This window comes from Miscanthus floridulus, chromosome 6 (assembly GCF_019320115.1).
Source record: "Miscanthus floridulus cultivar M001 chromosome 6, ASM1932011v1, whole genome shotgun sequence".
Classification (NCBI taxonomy): domain Eukaryota; kingdom Viridiplantae; phylum Streptophyta; class Magnoliopsida; order Poales; family Poaceae; genus Miscanthus; species Miscanthus floridulus.
In genome coordinates this window covers 142,581,493-142,599,929 of record NC_089585.1, presented here as the reverse complement: position 1 = coordinate 142,599,929, position 18,437 = coordinate 142,581,493, and the positions used below count along the sequence as shown (strand labels likewise).

General features: G+C 47.6%; 1 protein-coding gene across 1 annotated transcript; it reads right to left on the bottom strand.

Moving 5' to 3' along the window:
• Nucleotides 1-2,252: 2,252 nt before the first annotated feature.
• LOC136457191 (BTB/POZ domain-containing protein FBL11-like) lies at nt 2,253-17,870 on the bottom strand. The gene is given in 29 exon segments (XM_066457234.1): nt 2,253-2,602; nt 2,717-2,886; nt 2,979-3,054; nt 3,172-3,525; nt 3,721-3,795; nt 3,932-4,026; nt 4,120-4,201; nt 4,309-4,377; nt 4,469-4,548; nt 4,634-5,021; nt 5,630-5,797; nt 5,870-5,938; nt 6,015-6,059; nt 6,360-6,440; nt 12,840-12,895; nt 12,970-13,210; nt 13,290-13,628; nt 14,100-14,245; nt 14,417-14,677; nt 14,780-15,323; nt 15,701-15,846; nt 15,984-16,020; nt 16,165-16,273; nt 16,363-16,451; nt 16,602-16,651; nt 16,767-16,905; nt 17,255-17,381; nt 17,482-17,532; nt 17,612-17,870. Coding segments are annotated over 29 exon segments (4,425 nt in total). The 5' UTR covers nt 17,812-17,870; the 3' UTR covers nt 2,253-2,464.
• Between the last annotated feature and the right edge of the window lie 567 nt (nt 17,871-18,437).

Below are 18,437 nucleotides of genomic sequence, written 5' to 3'. Positions count from 1 at the left end.
ATCAAGCAATCTGGTCGTAGGAGGGCGATGGAGGGCAGACACACTAAACATGAGCTGTCAGATTTGGATGAGTAATGAGAGAGAATGGCTAAGAGATAATCTGGTGCATCCGTTTTGATGGTGTTATATTTTCTGGGTGCATTCATGGGTGTGGATGTAGCATAGATCATGACTGTGGAGTAGACATTTGTTGTGTGGCTGTAAATTTATTCTAACTAGTGTATTATAGGGTGGGGTAGATGACATGCAGATCTTTGGTCTTTTCCCTTTTTTTGGTGAAAATGTATTTTCTTTGACTGATCAGCGGACTTATTGTGAACACTTGTTCATATGGTTTTTCTTTTGGTTTAGAACAGTGGGCCTTTTATGTTTTTTTGGTTGTGGCGTTGTGCGCTAACCTTTTTTGTTTTAAAGAATTTTAGGGCCTTGCCCCCGTCTTAGCATTAAACAAAGACAACAATATCCAATACAACATTCGGGTGGCTTACACCTCTCCATCAAAACATGGAAACACAAAACATGGACAACTCAACTACTCCTCCATACCTTTTTTGTTTTTTCTTGAACAATGGTCTTTTTTTATTCATAATACATTGACCAATTCATCAATAATCTTTCCGTTTCAAAAATCTACCTTCTACTTTTTTTTTTTCCTTTTTTCCGAAGAGCCAATGACAAGAGCAATGTCGGGCATATATTAATAGAGAAGAAACATTTTACAATAAATAAAAAAGCAAAACAAAAAAACCTCACGAAGGGGCAACAACAAAATTACCACCACAAGAAACACAGTACCAATGATCCTCATAACAACTTTTATTGTAAATCTGGACCATCATAAATTTGACCAATTCAACAGTTCGATTAGAACCCGATGAACTAAATGTCATGCCAATTTGAGTAACATCCTTCCATTGGTGTCTATTCTTAGTTGGGTATATGTCCTACCATTAGGTTTGTTTTTTCCTTACATTTTGTATGCAATGGCACACAAAACTAATGTAGTCGAAGATCGAAAATAAAATTAGTTATCAGCAACGGGATGACCATTTTATACACAATGTCTGCCAAAAGAAGTCCTGGTCAAGTGACCCTTATCTACAAAGAAAAAGAAGAATGTTTACCGGTCTTTAGTTCAAGAGAATGATCAACCCAACCAAACTTTTACATGAGAAAACAAGTAGAAAATTTTCGTTGTAGGGGATAGCCTAACCAAGTAATGACGAGGAAGGCGTACGGGGTCATCAAACTACTTTTCTAAGAGAAAGAAGAGTACAATCTTGATGCATTTGTTTTGTTAGGACACCTAAGGTTCTGTTTGGATCCACTGTGTGATTATAATAGTCAACTAAAATAATCTAATTGCAAACAAAACATGTTGGATTATAGGTGGGCTGCTTATAATAAAAGTTGAGACTATAATAATAATCCTATAATCCAGTTGAGAGCTGCCTTTTGAGATTGTAAGCATTTGTCACTTTAACCAAGGATAATCCACTATAATTAATTTAATGATCCAAACACTCTAATTTTTATAATCTAATCTCAATTGTAGTAATCCTATACAGAATCCAGATTATAACAATCGACCGTGATCCAAACAGAGGTCCTACGTTATACTGTTATGGTAGTATTTTGTCAAATTGTATTAATTGAGCATCTATATTCCATGTGATCAAACATGTCTATTAGGTTTTAAGTCCTAGATGCAATGTATGCATGCATCGGTGCATATGTTTATAGAGTTTGTGTGTATACGAGTGTTTAAAGGGGAAAAAAAGAATGTGCCCAATTTGTACTCTTTGGATGGACCATTGTTCATGTATCCACTTCCGCGGGACAAGAAAAAAAAGGAATGTTCATGTATCCACCAAGATCGACTTCATACTATGTTGTGTGCCTTCTAGACGGCCGTCGTGTGGTACTGGTGCAGACCCAACGACATCGTGAAACGGCGGCTCTAATGAAGAGAAAGGAGGTGTGCAAGCTTACTACTCCACTACTAGCTGCTTGCCTGCCTTATAATTACAGGCAGCAGCACCTGCCTGTGTCTGCTCCAGCTAAAGCATGGTGGCGAAAATTCCCCCCATTGGGACGCCTGTCGCTGTCAGGCTAGCAAGTTTATGATGAGTGCCCGCGAGACATCTTTGTTTGGAATTGGACCACGTCACCACCAGCGCGCTTTTTGGCCCCCGCCGTTTTTGTTGCTGGCCTGCTGCCAATTACTTTGGTTCTTATCATCACCAGTCAAAACACGCACGTGCGGCAGATCACCCAATTATTAATCAAAACATTCTTCAGTGAACTCATTAGCAAGACCAATCACCCCATCCACATACATACATGTGATTCATCATGTTAAAACTTAAAACGCTTTTCAGCTCGTCTACTGCTCAAGGCCTGGAACTGCATGCCTCATCACTCGATTGCGAACAAATGGCCACCTGCAGCTGCCATCACCCCATCAGCTGCAGTCTTGCGACACTGATGGCCATGGCTTCAGGCTCTTCTGTTTCAGGCGCTGCACTCGCTTCCGGTGGCCTCGCCCTTGCCTGTGTTGCTCCCACTCGTGCGCCCCTTGCAGCACCCGGTTGTCGCAGGCCTGTGGAGTTAAATAAACACAACACCCATGCTTCATCATCGGTAACTCTGCAACAGAATTTTCGGCGTCTGCATTCTTATGGATACAATACAGCTCTTGGAAAACTAGACTCACCTCGCACACATATTGCGTCCACAGCTCTCTTGACGGGCCCCTTACACTTCCAACCACACCATTTGAGGCGCTTGTGCTTGGTAAAAGAGTTGAATTGTCAGACAGGAACCTTTTCACAACATCCACACAAGGTTCAACAACTTTCTTTTGCCACGAGTCGCCAGTGGCACCTATCAAAACACACATGAGAGATTATGAGTTTCTGCAGAGAAGGCATACACATTTGACAGTGCACCGAAGGAGTTTAGATGGCCTTACGTACAGCAGAATGCTTCGGTTGCATCAACGCGATGCAAATTCCACCCAAAATCTTTACTCAGTCGATGCAGTCTCCGTCTCTTTAAGGCCAAAAAAAAAGGTAAGAAGTTTACAGTGAGCCAAGTATCAGTGCTCAGTCTGACAGTCTTCCAAAAGACAGCAATAACATAAAAATACACAGGATGCTAAGTGCTTACTTGGCGTCGAACTAGTCTGCGAGTGTTTGCCTTCAGCTGGGAAACAGCTTCATCCAACAAGCTCTTAAGCTGATAGTCATGTATACCTAACAAGCTCGCAGAAGAATCCTCACCAGATTCTTTTCTTGGTAAATATAGTCTGAAAAAGTCATCAAATTCACGGACCCCAATTGCCTGCCGCAGCCCTTGGGTATAGAGAGCATCTGCATCATATATGTTGCATACTTCGTCCAGCAGGCCAGCATCCATCATGCAATCAACCCTTTTGTTGACATAACTGTCCAGAGCTTGAAGATCAGCATCTACCCACAGGAAACAACAGTCGAATCTGGAGTTACTAGGCCGACCCCATTTCTGTTCTGACACAACCAATGATCTCATTTAAGACATCTAGAAATTCCAACAAGTTCAAACTCAAACAGGAAAAAGAAAAGGAGTGTTGTGAGGCGATTATGGGTTCACGTTCATGACAAAAGGAGGGCGTTTCACTGGGATTTCTACAAGATTGATAAGAAGCACCGAGCAGACAAGTGTAGAGAAATTCCTCACCTTAGCAGCCTCTCCTTGGAAAAGATCACTGGGTGGGAAACCCGTCGTTGCATACAACTCAAGGTAGCGTTTGATCTTTGCAATAGACCAACGCATGCAGAATGGAAAAACACAGAACAATCAATGGCATAGGAAAATGAGAACCTGTACAAGAAGGAATTCTAACATTGCATAGTTATATAAAGTCAGGAAACTTGGGCAACACCCTTACTTTTCTATGGTCGTTTGGATGGATCCTTTGCGCAGCCACCGGATCAATCTCCTTCAAGCGTTCATACCCACTGCCTTCATCGCCATTGGTAAGGCCTGTTTGGCATAGATAACAGACATGTCAACCGCTGTTTGGGAATTGAGCTACACACTAAGAACAAGGAACATTTAACATGACTTATTACTCACCTATATCATCTATGTGATCTCTCAAAGTACAGTCCTGCATTTCTTCTGCCATATCATCAAAGAGGAATGGGCTAACAAGAGTCTGAAATATTATGTGGGCAAAAAACACGACGGTAGTTCAGACACTGCGGTCACACAGAAAGCAGATGGACTTGATGATACGGAAATCAGGACACTTCAAATTTGAACCTGGATGTAGAAGTTTGTGCCGCCGACAATCACAGGGAGGCCACCGCGATCCAATATTTCCTGTATAATCTGTGAGCAGGGGGGAAGGCGTTAGCTATCATCATGTGACCCAGGTCCAGTACTGAAACTTGTAGAGGCAGTGGTAGCAGCATTGGCTTACCGGAACGGCATGGTCGCGGAAATCACGGCAAGTGAACTCTACGGAGGGATCGATCACGCTAAGGAGATGATGAGGAACACCTGGAATAACGCATGGAACGGGTTCGAGCATTTAATCTGAGAGGAAACTCAAGTTGGGGGAGGTGGTGAGGAGTCAGAGACAGACCGTTCTGCTCGTGGAGGGGGACCTTGTTGGTGAGGACGTCGAGGCCGCGGTAGAGCTGCATGGAGTCGGCGCTGACCACCTCGACGCCGGCGAAGTGGGCCGCAAGGTCGATGGCCAGCCGCGACTTGCCGGCTCCCGTGGCGCCCATGACCATAACCACCTTGCCCCGCCCCCTTTGAGACGGAGGCGACGACGGCGGAGAGCAGGCGGCTCCTTCCTCGCCGGTGCCAGGGCTAGGGTTTGCAGCGGCGGCAGCGGAGGGGTGGGCCATCCCTAACCGGCGGCGGGAGGCGGGGAGGCGGGGAGGCGGGGAGCTGGCAGGCAGATATGCAGATCGGTGAGAAGGGTTTATCAGAATTTTTTTTGGCGAAAATACTTTTTAAATTTTCTTGATTGATGATGATTCAGGCTAGTTAATGACGTGGCGGACAGTATTTGCCTCTGCTGATGTTATACATGCGCTTGCTACTAAAATTACTGCATTCATATTACTGTTATACAGCTGTAATTTCAAACATGGATAACTGGATATTGATATGGTCATCCAAAAATTCCAAAGTCTACGACAATCTTTTTTTTCCTGAAGAAAACGCATGAAAATACTATACATACAAAAGTTCAATATCAAATTTTGTTCGTGGATCAACACAACGTATGAGAGTACATGTATACAACTGCAAACGCTATTACAGTTTGGTCTCGGGACAAACTTGTCTAGAGATGATCTTCTTCGCTTGGTACCACACATACAGACAAAGGGATGGAACCAAGTACGTGTCCATCACACTAGTATAACTTCACACAGAAAAAGGATTCAAAATCAGCAGGAAAAAAAAAACATTCATACAAGCCATATATGTTGCGAATCGCCCTGTTCTTCAGCGGTACTTTTCAGCAAAGGAACATTGTTTCCCTCTCACAACGAATCGGCATAAGTCAAATTTCAGCGAAACGAACAGTGTACTTCATCAGGAACAGAAAAGAGGCTTATCACACTCTTTCACTCACTATGGTGGTTGTGAGCCTTCTGCTGCTCCATTCCAGCACTACGGTGTCCTTGTGCACCGGCCTTGAAGACCCTTGTCTCGGGACCTCCAAACAGGACCCCTTCATTGTCTTGCATCGACTCATCCTTACACTTCTAATCATCTTTCCTTCCGCATTCTACAAAATAAAGACTGATATATTAGCATCTGTCTTATCAAAGTTACAGATAGAAATCTTTTCTGTGCTCACATTCGGGCTATCGTAACCTTCTTCACAGGCATCGCATAGATCCAAAGCCAGCTTCCGCAGTAGTGGTAACTGCAACAAATGTCACCGAGTTACAGATTTCGAAACCGATGGTGCCAGACGATAAACTAGAGGAGAAGGAAGGCACCTCTCTGATAGCATCGTCTATGATGCTCCTTCCAATGCCCCTACCCTGCGGTTCTCAACTCTCAGAAACTATATAACCAATCAACAATTCAACTTCTTCAACAGAGAAAAGTTACAATGGTATACGTCCTGGAAATGACACATATAGAATTATAGATGGACTGCAATTTTGCAACAGCATGGTGAAAGTTTGTTTCAACTGTAGCCATGTCAGGCACCACTTCCTCTTTGGGTAGCAACTAACAAGTATTAAGTTGCTCGCATCATTTAGTACAGTTCTACATTGTGTTTTAGGATTCACTAGAACTATATCTAAAGAACTTGCTATGATATTTTTCATACTCACCGTGTGCCGTAGTAGGATGTCTTCCAAAGCTTTACAACTGAGAAAAGAAGAAACCCCTTCAACTGTTATTTTACCACACTCCTGTATATGGAAAAATAATGCAATCCATAAAAGAAGGCGTGTACAGGATGAAAATGGTTTCAGACATTGAGTAGAGTTTTAGATATTTGTAAAGTATACTTTTTATAGCATTGGAAGTCAAATACTTTCAAAAATCAAGTTTCAACTAATACAATATAAAACATCTAGCAGTGAATGAAATAGAGCTGTAGAGTACATGCTGGCGCACAAAATATGGACATGCTATTTTGTTAGTCTTATAAGCTACTCTTTTAAAAAGGCTTTTGCTGCCCCACCACTAAAGCAAGTCCTATTTATTTAGTTTAGTTATATACTTATATTAGCCACTGAACCCCGAAATTTGATTTTAGAGGAAAAAATATCAGATATTCAGCACTGACACAATAAGGTTTACTCAAATTGTCGAGATTGCAGTTAGGCATACCTTGTTAGTCGCTGAATTCTCACTCTTGGTAGTAGGAGAATTCTTACTCTCATCGAGAGAGGATGACACTAGGAGTTGGGGCAATTTTCTTGTCTAGTTGTTAGTCGCTGAATTCTCACTCTTGGTAGTAGGAGAATTCTTACTCTCATCGAGAGAGGATGACACTAGGAGTTGGTGCAATTTTCTTGTCTATTTCTCACACAAACTCACACAAATGTCATACCAACCTGAGGGGTTGGGGTTACATATTTATAGGCTGCTAGCCAGCCAAGCATATGCCAAGATGCTAGTCTAAGATGCTAATATGCTGTCCTAGCTAAGATGCTATCCTCTAGTCTAAGATGTTGTCCTCTAAGATGCTATCCTCTAGTCTAAGATGCTGTCCTAAAAACAGAAAAACAGCCACAAGGACCATGTGAGCAGCACAACCCCACAAAGACCAGCCACACATGAGACTTATCCATCATTCTCCCCCTAAGTCTTGTGCGTCGTCTTGTGGGAGAGTTGAACCATCCCGGTCCTGGAGCAGAGCTCAAGGAACTTGATCCTCCCAAGGGGCTTGGTGAGCAGGTCCGTAAGCTGGTTCTTGGTGTTGATGTAGCTCGCCTTGATGCTCCCTTCCTCCAAACAGCCTCGGATGAAGTGGTACCTCACCCGGATGTGCTTGCTGCGTTCGTGGAACACGGGGTTCTTTGCCAGGGCCAGAGCGGACTTGCTGTCCACCCTGAGCTCCACCGCTCTAGTGTCTCTGCCGAGGAGATCACCAAGCAATCGAGCAAGCCAGAGCGCCTGAGTCGAAGCGGTGGAGGCCGCTATGTACTCGGCCTCGCAGCTGGACAGGGCCACCACATGCTGCTTGACCGACTACCAGCTAACGAGGCACTTGCCGAGGAAGAAGAGGATCCCGCTCGTGTTCTTGCTGGTGTCGATGTCGCCGGCGTGGTCGCTGTCGCTGTACCCGACGAAGCGTGCCGCCCCAGAGCACCTCGGGTAGTAGAGGCCGTGGTCGAGAGTCCCCGCAACGTAGCGGATGATCCTCTTCACGGCCTGCTGGTGCTCCGTCGTCGGTCGCTGCATGAACCGACTAACGTAGCCGACAGAGAATGCCAAGTCCGGCCGTGTGTGGGCGAGGTAGCGAAGGCTCCCCACAAGATGCCGGTACTGCGTAGCGTCTACCTCCTCCGTCGTGCTATCGCGGCTCAGCTTCAGCCTCTCCTCCATCGGAGTGAGAGCTGGGTTGCAGTCGGTGAGCCCAGCTAGCTCAACGACGCGCTTGGCGTAGGCGGTCTGTCGAAGCGTGATCCCAGAGTCATCCTGGTGCACCTCGATTCCCAGGTAGAAGGAGAGAGGCCCCAGGTCACTCATCTGGAAGGTGGCCTTTATCTCTTCCTTGAATACCGCCACCTCCGCATCCTTGGTGCCGGTGATCACCAAGTCGTCGACGTAGACACCCACCAGCAGGGCATTTCCTCCATTGCCCCGTCGGTAGATGGCCGCCTCGTGCGGGCTTTGCTCGAAGCCCATCCCCTTTAGCGTGGAATCCAACTTGGCATTCCACGCCCTCGGTGCCTGCCGCAAGCCATAAAGGGCCTTGCGCAGGCGGAGTACCTTGCCCTCCTTGCCGGGGATCGCAAATCCCGGCGGCTGGTGCACGTAGACCTCCTCCTTCAAGTCGCCGTTAAGGAACGCCGACTTGACGTCCATGTGATGAACACGCCAGCCCTCCAGGGCAGCTAGCGCAAGGAGGAGTCGCACGGACTCCATCCGTGCCACGGGAGCAAAGGCGTCGTCGAAGTCGACCCCCTCCTGCTGCACGAAACCTCGTGCCACCAAGCGAGCCTTGTGCTTGACGATGGCGCCGGCTTCATCCCTCTTCAGCTTGTACACCCACTTAAGGGTGATCGCGCGGTGACCACGAGGAAGGTCAGCAAGCTCCCAGGTGCGGTTCTTCTCAACCGCATCCATCTCCAACTGCATCGCGGCGCGCCATGCCGCGTGTCTCTCGGCCTCTGCATACGACCGAGGCTCGCCGTCGTCACACGCAAGGTGCAACTGCGTCTCCAGGTCGTGAGGCACTGGTCCCGGCACCGGCTGGTCGCCGAGAAGGTTCTCCATCGTACGGTACCGCAATGGCTCGCCGTCGTGGTACGCGTCGATGCGCTCCTCGTCGTGAGAGAGCGAAGTAGCGAGCTCAACCGGGCTATGCTCGACACGGGCTGGAGTAGACGTGCCCGGAGAGGTGCCTGTCGATGCTGGAGTGCGTGGCGTTGCCGGCTGTGGTGGAGCCGGTGAAGAACTCATCGCAGCCGAGGTCCTGGCTGGAGAGCGTGGTGCTGTCGGAGTAGCAGGCGCCGGGGTCGGTGGAGGCTCAGGGACTGGGGTAGACGCGCTCGCCGAAGAAGAGCTGCCTACTCCCCCAGCTCCCTCGAAGTGGACGTACTCGACAGTGAAGTCGTCGTACGTCGGAGCCGAGCCATCGTCCACCGCCTTGTCCCACGCCCATCCTCGCCCTTCGTTGAACACAACGTCGCGCGCCGTGCGCACACGCTGTGTCTTCGGGTCGAGGATGCGGTAGGCCTTCGAGCCCTCCACGTAGCCGATGAACACTCCCGGAGTGCTCCTGTTGTCGAGCTTGCTGATGTGGCCAAGCTCCTTGGCGAACGCGAGGCAGCCGAAGACCCGCAAGTGGGAGACCGCCGGCTTGCGCCCATGCCAAGTCTCGTACGGCGTCCTGCCGTCGAGCGCCTTGGTAGGCGAGCGGTTGAGGATGTAGACGGCCGACACCACCGCCTCTCCCCAGAAGACAGCCGGCATCCCCCGCTGCTTGAGAAGGGCCCGAGCCATCCCCACAACAGTCTGGTTGCGTCGCTCGACGACGCCGTTCTGCTGCGGGCTGTACGGCGCGGAGTAGTGGCGCTGAATGCCCTCATCAGCGCAGTACGACGCGAATTCAGCCGCCGTGAATTCGCCGCCGTTGTCGGTGCGCAGCACACGCAGCTTGCGGCCGCACTCCGCCTCCGCAGCAGCCTGCGCACGCCTGATGGCGTCCGCAGCCTCTCCCTTGCTGCCGAGGACCATCACCCACATGTAGCGGGAGAAGTCGTCGACGAGCAGCAGGAAGTAGCGTCGTCCTCCCGGTGTGGCCGGTGTCACCGGGCCACACAAGTCCCCGTGCACGAGCTCGAGCCTCTCCTTGGCTCGAAAGCTCGCCCGCTGGGGAAAGGGGAGTCGCCTCTGCTTCGTCAACACGCAGACGTCACAGAGCTGCTCCACATGGTCGAGGCACGGCAGGCCTCGCACCATCTCCATGGCACTGAGCCGCTTCAGGGCCTCGAAGTGAAGGTGCCCGAAACGCTCGTGCCACTGCCACGCCTCGTCGTCCCGACGAGCAGCGAGATAGAGGGGTTGTGCCACCTGCACGTTAAGGACGTAGAGTCGATTTGCGCTTCTGGATACCTTGGCAAGAAGGCGACGACGGCGATCCCAAATCCTCATGACTCCATCCTCAACCACCACGCGCGAACCGTTCTCATCCAGCTGTCCCAAGCTGATGATGGAGTTCCTCAACGCGGGGATGTAGTAGACTCCGGTGAGCAGCCTGTGCTCACCAGACACGGCGGTGAAGATGATGGAGCCGACGCCCTTGATCTCCACGCCGGAGGCATCCCCAAACTTGACGGAGCCTCGGACGCTAGAGTCAAGCTCGGTGAAGAACTCCTGTCGACCGGTCATGTGATGGGTGGCGCCGGTGTCGAGGCACCACCCGTCAGTCTTGTCGTTGCCGGAGCTGTCGCCGAGGAGGGCGTGTGCTTTTGGCTCGTCAAGGTGGAGGAGAGCCGCTGCGGCCGGTGCCGCTGGAGGTAGCTCGATGCTGGCATGTGCCATGAACAGAGCCGGCTCCTCCTCCGCCTGTGCGACGTGGGCCTGGCCGCGTCGTGGCTATCGACAGTCCTTGGCCCAATGGCCATGCTGGCCGCAGTTGCGGCAGGTGTCGTCTCGTGCCGGCTTGTGCCTGCCGGCGGCGCCACCCTGGGCGCCTCCGCGGGCATCACCCTCGGCACGTCCTCGCGCCCCGGCCTGGGCGTCTCTGCGCGCCTTGCGCGGCTTGCCACGCTTGCGGCCGCCTGTCGCGGAAGAAGGCTCCCCCTTCCTCCGGTCACCTTGGCTGGCAAGCCACTGCTCCCGAGTGAGAAGGAGCTTCCCGCCAGTGGTGATGGGCCCCGAGAGGGACTGTGGCTCATCGCTGTCGACGACCTTGAGGCGACCTATCGCCTCCTCGATCGACATCGTGGAGAGATCCAGCAGAGACTCGATCGAGCGAGCCATCTGCTTGTACTTCTCGGGGACGCAGCGGAAGAGCTTTTCGACAGCTCTCTCCTCGCCGTAGGTGTCGTCGCCGAACTGCACCATCTTCTGCAACAGAGTGTTGAGACGGAGAGCAAAGTCATCAACGTCCTCACCTGGCTTGAAGGCCAGGTTCTCCCACTCCTTGCGAAGTGCCTGCAGTGTGGACTTGTGGGCGCGGTCGCTGCCGATGCGTGCCGCAGCGATGGCGTCCCAAGCCTCCTTGGCAGTCCGCTTGCTGGTAAGCGAGAACTGCATCTCGGGCGGGACTGCAGCGATGAGAGCATCCAGCGCCCGTCGATCTAGGTCGTAGTCGACGTCGCCGTACCGAACTGCCTCCCACATGTGCCGCACCTGGAGCTTTACCCTCATCACTGCAGCCCACTCGACGTAGTTGGTCTTGGTGAGGGTAGGCCACCCAACGCCGGGGCCGACGTCCCTGACAACAGCTTGGAACCCGTGGTAACCACGGTACCGATCCGGGGAGAGAGAGCCACGCTGCCTGTGAAGGCCGCGATCTCCATCGACCCGTCCGCCACCGTTGCCGTGCGCGCCTCCTCCAGGAGCGCCACCGTCGTGCGCGCCTCCTCCAGGAGCGCGCCGCCAGCGCGTCCGCGCCTGTCTGGGCTGCCGCCACACTCGTGGGCGTGCGCGGCTGCCCACTGCGCCGCCCGCGCTCGCGCTGCCTCCCTCTCCAGCAGCTCGAGGTCCGCGTCGGCACTGTCGTCAGCACAAACGGAGCTGCTGACGCTGCCGCGCAGAAACTCGACCTCCGCTGCCGCCGCATGCGCTGCATCCGCCGCCGCCGCTGCTTCCACCTCCGCTCTGGCTGCTGCCAGCTCCGCCGCTGCCAGCCTCGACGCCCTTGCCGCCGCCATAGCGGTCACTGCCGCCGCTCGCTCGCGTTCCTCTGCCGCGGCAAGTTCGGCCTCCTGCCGACGCCGCGTGCTCGACGCAACCGAGCACTGAGACTGCCCTGCGGACATGACGCGCTACCGGGGGGCTGCTGCGTGGGGAGAGGGCTGCTTCAGACGAGCTGGGAGAGGAGTGAACAGGAGCGGCCGGAGGAGCTGCTGCTGCCAACAGCTGGGGCTGTTGTGGGGCTAGGAGAGAAGATGAACAAGAGATGCTCAGGCTACAGGATAATACGGCTCTGATACCAGTTGTTAGTCGCTGAATTCTCACTCTTGGTAGTAGGAGAATTCTTACTCTCATCGAGAGAGGATGGCACTAGGAGTTGGGGCAATTTTCTTATCTAGTTGTTAGTCGTTGAATTCTCACTCTTGGTAGTAGGAGAATTCTTACTCTCATCGAGAGAGGATGACACTAGGAGTTGGGGCAATTTTCTTGTCTATTTCTCACACAAACTCACACAAATGCCATACCAACCTGAGGGGTTGGGGTTACATATTTATAGGCTGCTAGCCAGCCAAGCATATGCCAAGATGCTAGTCTAAAATGCTAATATGCTGTCCTAGCTAAGATGTTGTCCTCTAGTCTAAGATGTTGTCCTCTAAGATGCTGTCCTCTAGTCTAAGATGCTGTCCTAAAAACAGAAAAACAGCCACAAGGACCATGTGAGCAGCATAACCCCACAAAGACCAGCCACACATGAGACTTATCCATCATACCTCAAGGTGTAAAAGTGCCAAGTTTGGCCACCCAGATGAGACAATGTCTTGAGAGTCTGTAGATCAAGAAAAAGTGAAAACTCAAAATGACCAAATTACAGGAGCCACTGGATTTGGAAGTAAAACTTACTGGAGTCAAGGAGTTTGCAACCGGACAGTGAAAGTTCAGCTAAATTGCAATTCTCTGTAAGGATTGTCAAGTCATCATTTGTAAGCCATGGAGTAACCCAATGAAGCTGCAATACTCTTAATGCAGGTGCTTTTGTTTGGAAACTAAATGAAGTTAAACTACCAAGACAATAGTGCAGGCAAAGCACATGAAGATTTACTGCTGATTCCAATAGATTTCTAACAACTCTGTCAGATATCACCTGGATGTATATTGTCAATTTGTTATGGAGTGAAAAGCACAAGTTCATATTTAACATGCCGTCGAGTGTTGGGGCACACCTGAAACCTCAGAATCAAAGACTCGAGGAATGGGCAAATCATAGGAAGAGCACACATGACATTCTCAGCTAATGCTGTGCCAAGACCAATTGTCATCTTCCTTACTTTACTAAAAGAAGGAGCAAGATCTTCAATTCGAATAGGGCAAAATCCCCAGCCCATTTCAACATCCTCCAAACAGCAGGTAGTTCCTACCTCCTGTAGAAAATCTCCGTACTTGTTACCACTGATATTTTCTACATTATCACATTCCAACAGAAGACTACGGCATCCAGCTGTTTTCAGACAGTTCAATTTACAATTTCTTCGTATAACTGGAGCTAATGATACCATAGAAATCTGTGAGTCGATGGACAAAAAGAAAAGAATTAAGCACACTCTATAATGGTACATGAAAAAAACAAACTTAACAATAAACTTTTGGGGTTTGTCCTTCGGATGCGAAGGTAAAAATGATAGCTGTCGTACTAAAATAAAGTAGCAGAAAAGTCCATCAACATAATTAAGAACCGTGTACTTCTATCACCCTGCAGCCTGCAGGCATGTGTATAAAATATCAACCTGATACATAGAAATAATAGCCCCACAGGCCACAGTGCACTATGTATTACTCATCAATAGTCTCCTAGCTCAGTGAACATTCCAGTATGAGTGTTTCATCAATTGTTCAATTGTAGTGCTTGATTAGTTAGAAGCTAAAAACTAAATTACATAATCAGTATGATAAATATTTTCTAAAAAGTAGACACATTAATATAAAAGTGATCAGGCATATTGAACAAAAACAATGATTCAAACAGAAAATCATACCACAGTCTCTGAAACGTCAAGATACTCGAGACTAGAGCCAACAAACTTGCAGAGTGCACCATCTGTAAGTGATGTTTCCCTTAAGCTCAGAAACTTTGTGATGCTTATAATGCTCATTAGCTGCGACAAAGCAGCAGAGTCAATACCTACATATTGACATATACCTATATTAGCCAGCATGCCTAAGTAGTGGAAGGCAAACATAATGATAACTGAAAAACAAGCATAGCATCGTATTTCTGATGTCATAAAAATAAATTATCATTTGCTCAGTCATCGAGGGATCTGGGGCATGAGACAAAGGGAATTGTTTTTACCTTTGCAGCCATCCAGATGTAATTCTTGAATATAAAATGCCATAACATGAGCATGTACACTGCTGTGGCCAGAAGGATTGGTAGCGCATAGTGTTTGAATTGATCGATTTCCAAAAGAAGTATAAGAAAGAACCATTGAATGGATCTTTGTACACTTCATCAGAAGGTTAGAAATACCATCATCTGTTAACAGGAAGCAGTTTCTAATGTTTATATAGCACAGAGAATTTTTCAAAACAGATATCTCCAGCAAGCCCACATCTGCACACGCGCAAACAATGAAGTTACTAGCTTGCAGGTAAGGTAATAACAATATGGATAGCTGCAAAGCAAGAGATGATAAGCACAAATCTTTTCTATTACCATCAATATCACTTCTGCCTTCCAATGTCAATCTTGATATATTTAAGAAAATCGAATTCAGTTGTCTGTCATATGGTGGACAATGTATGCCATATCTTTTCTGATTTGGTTTCACTTTGCTTAGGACTTCAGAACTAGACGAGACTACTGAATGTTTGGGTGTTACAGTGCTTGTATCAACAGTCATATCAATTTCATCAATCCATGGACATCTCAGTAACAGATATAGCAAATCATCAAATTGAAAGGATAAACAATGTGAAACCCTGAATATCCTTAATTCTGGAAAAAACAACTTCAACCAGTCAATTGCTGCGCCAAAATGAACATTTGGACATTTTGAAATGTCCACCATGTGTACATTCTTGAATGATAAGGTTTTAGCAGCCTTCTCTAGTTCATTATAAAGAATGAAGCTTCGATGATCAACCTGGGTGTATGAACTCACTATCCTTCTCTTAAATGAAACATCCAGATCAGTAGGGAGAACAGATATGTACAAGAATGCTGTAGTTACTTGGGGACATCCTGAAAGCACTATGTTCTGCAAAATAAAACCATCATCCTTAAAAATAGACAGAGTGCATGATCTTCTTGGACAGTGAAGTTCAAGGCTAATGCATTTGCAATTTCCCTTTTTTGCAAAGGAAGCTAAGCAAGCACATTATCATAGCAAAAATATTTCAGAGAATATGAATCTTGTAAAAAGATCTAGTCAACCTGAACTATCACATCATAAACTTCACCTATTTTGCAGCATTTGATCAGATTAAAGTACATGAAGAGGTTGCATTAAGTTTCATTCACTAAAAGTAATATTTTGCAAAGCAACAGGAAAAAAGAGAACGAAACATAAAGGTGAAGAATTCATTCTAGACAGGTTAAATGTATCATTGCAATATTAAATGGAAGTGGATAAACCTTTGAATATTCTGTTATTCGAATGCAATATCTCTCCAAGTTACCATCAGCAATAGCATCCAATAAAGTTTTCAAACTGTCCTTGAGAAGATCAAGAATTGTGCAGACGATGTTGTTTCCAAAGTCAAACCAATGCCTCTTTGTCCCTAAAAATACAATTTTCCATTGACCATTGTATTACTAATACATGACAAGAAATTATGGAAGATGTGTAGTGTAAAAGAAGGAGCAAACATGAGAACTGTCTGTTATCACTTAAAATTTATAGATCTAGGAATTGTACCTGCCGCAAATCCCAACGGTAAAAGGCATATCTTCACCTGCAGAAACAGTCCAAATGAAAAGATATGCATAAGTCAAGACAGCCAAATGCTTGATGAACTAATATACAACAGCAGATACTGAGGGGGGGCAGAATAGACTTGACATTAAATACTACCCACATATTTTGAGGAATAGTGTACCTTGCTAAGAAGGAAGAGGTGGCCATCTACAGAGTTGGGGTATGATTGTTCACAGGTTTTCATATTTTCTGAAACCCAATACAAAATTGCCTCACACAATTGCTTTTCACTGGACAAGGGCAGCAAATTAGTTTCCTTCACAGAGGGGAATAATGAAAATCATGTTATAGAATAACACTGAGAAAAGATACAACAAACCTATCCACCGTCAGATGTGGACATTCGATCGTTGAACATAGCAAATCATAAGGTATTTTATTAAATGACCTTCTTGAGATAACATGTGCCTGCGCGGTCCACAGAATGGGAGTGGTACAGAAAGCATGTTGCATAATGCATGAGCACATCAGAAAGGAACCAAACATTGCCAGGAAATATATTTTTGAAAGAACATGCACAAAGTGAATGTACAATGGTAATGCAGTAATTGTACCTACAAAATTCTGAGCTAGATATTCTCGGCAAATTTCTTGAACAAAAGTAACACCTGCAAACATATACAAAGTCGGCGCAAAAAGAAGTTCAAAGAGTTGACTATATTTTGTTAAAGTGGAAGCTATTAGCTATGAGAATTTCTGAACACCATAACAAAAGACACTCACCATGCTCTTGAGCAAAGTCCCAGACTTCAATTATGAAATCTAATGGAGCTGAAAAAATGGCGGAAGTTTGAGAAGCTATGGAGCTGAACCATCTTTCACACTCCACTATAAGGCTCTCAACAGCAAGAAACAAAGCTCCCTGGAGGATAAATGAAGTTAGTGACCTAGAGTAGTACCTACCATGAACAGATGGCAGTAGCACTAGACTCAAAATTGCTAATGAGTATGGCCTAAACGACCATCTTCCTCCAGCAGCTATCTGTGATTCACTAGTTTACTGGTAACTGCTAATGGAGGTCACAATGGTAGACAGTACTAATGAAATTCCTATTATCACGGCATAGAATTTATAAAACATAATAAATGCATAAAAAATAAGATAACTAATTTAAAAGGCTATTGTCAACTAGACAACCACAACTTCTAAGTATTATATCATTTATTCAGAATTGATTAACAGTGAACGCTAGACTTTCAGGACTGGGTACCTCCAACAGCAGGAGGAAATTGTTGTGCGTGATGTTGAAGCTCTCGGAAGGCTCAAACAGGTAGCGCAGCACTTGCACGGCAGCCTCCAAATCGCAGCCCACGTTCACATGCTCTCGGCCGGATTCACTGCACACAGACAGCGTCCATGAGATACCCTGGCCACTCGCCACTAACTTAACTTGTAGTAATAGTAGCTCGAGAGCTCGAGGCTTGGGTTTTCGCTAACCTGAAGCTGCCGCCGAGGAGCGCGCGGAAGTAGGAGGAGCTCTCGATTAGCCTGCCACAAGACAGGATTCGATTACCAAAGCGCACGAATCAGCTAGGGGTTAGGTTGAGATGAGAGAGCGCTCGCTTGCCTGTGCCGGTCAACGCGAACGGCGACGGTTGGGGATGGGAGCGGGTCGAAGCGCGCGAGGTCAGAGATGGAGACCGGCGGGGGACGAGGTGAGGATGGATCACGGGCGGCGGCGGAGGATGATGTGTCGGTGATCTCTAGAACCACCGCGTCGCCGGCGGAAGTGGCTGCGGCGTCTTCCTCGTCGCCGGGGAAGGCCATGGCCGAGGTGCTTGGTTATGGACTCATGGGCTGTTTCAGGAATGGATCGAGTTCTTCAGTTTGTTGTGTGAGTTTGTGACTTCATCAGGTGGGCCGCTGGTCCGACTTGGACGAGCAACAGGCCCAACCTTAAAATGCCAAGCCCCATCCTAAAGAAACCAGAAAAACAAAATTCTCTATTTCTTTTTCTTTCTGATGAGAATCCCAAATTTGTTGGTTTTATAAAGCACTGAGATCTGAGTACAATATTAGCGTTGTTATTCCATTTCGTCCTTGAACTTTCAAAATAATCATTGAGGTGCTCAAACTTTAATTTTGGGCTTGGTTCATATCTCACGACTATCAAAGTGACGGTTCCAGTTCTCGAACGTACTTTTGTTCAATTTCTTCCATGAACTATCAAGCTAAGGGACTAGACTGAAATGCACAATGTTAATTCAAGGATGAAATTGAGCCCGACAATAAAGTTTGAGTACTAAAACAATCACTCGGACGGTCCTAGGATGATAATGAGCCCGAAAGTGAAGTTAAAGCATTGAAACAACCATTTTAAAAAGTTGAGGGATAAAATTGAGTGCCGGGACCAAAGGATGGAAGTGGTGGTTCAAACTTAGTTATTTAAATTT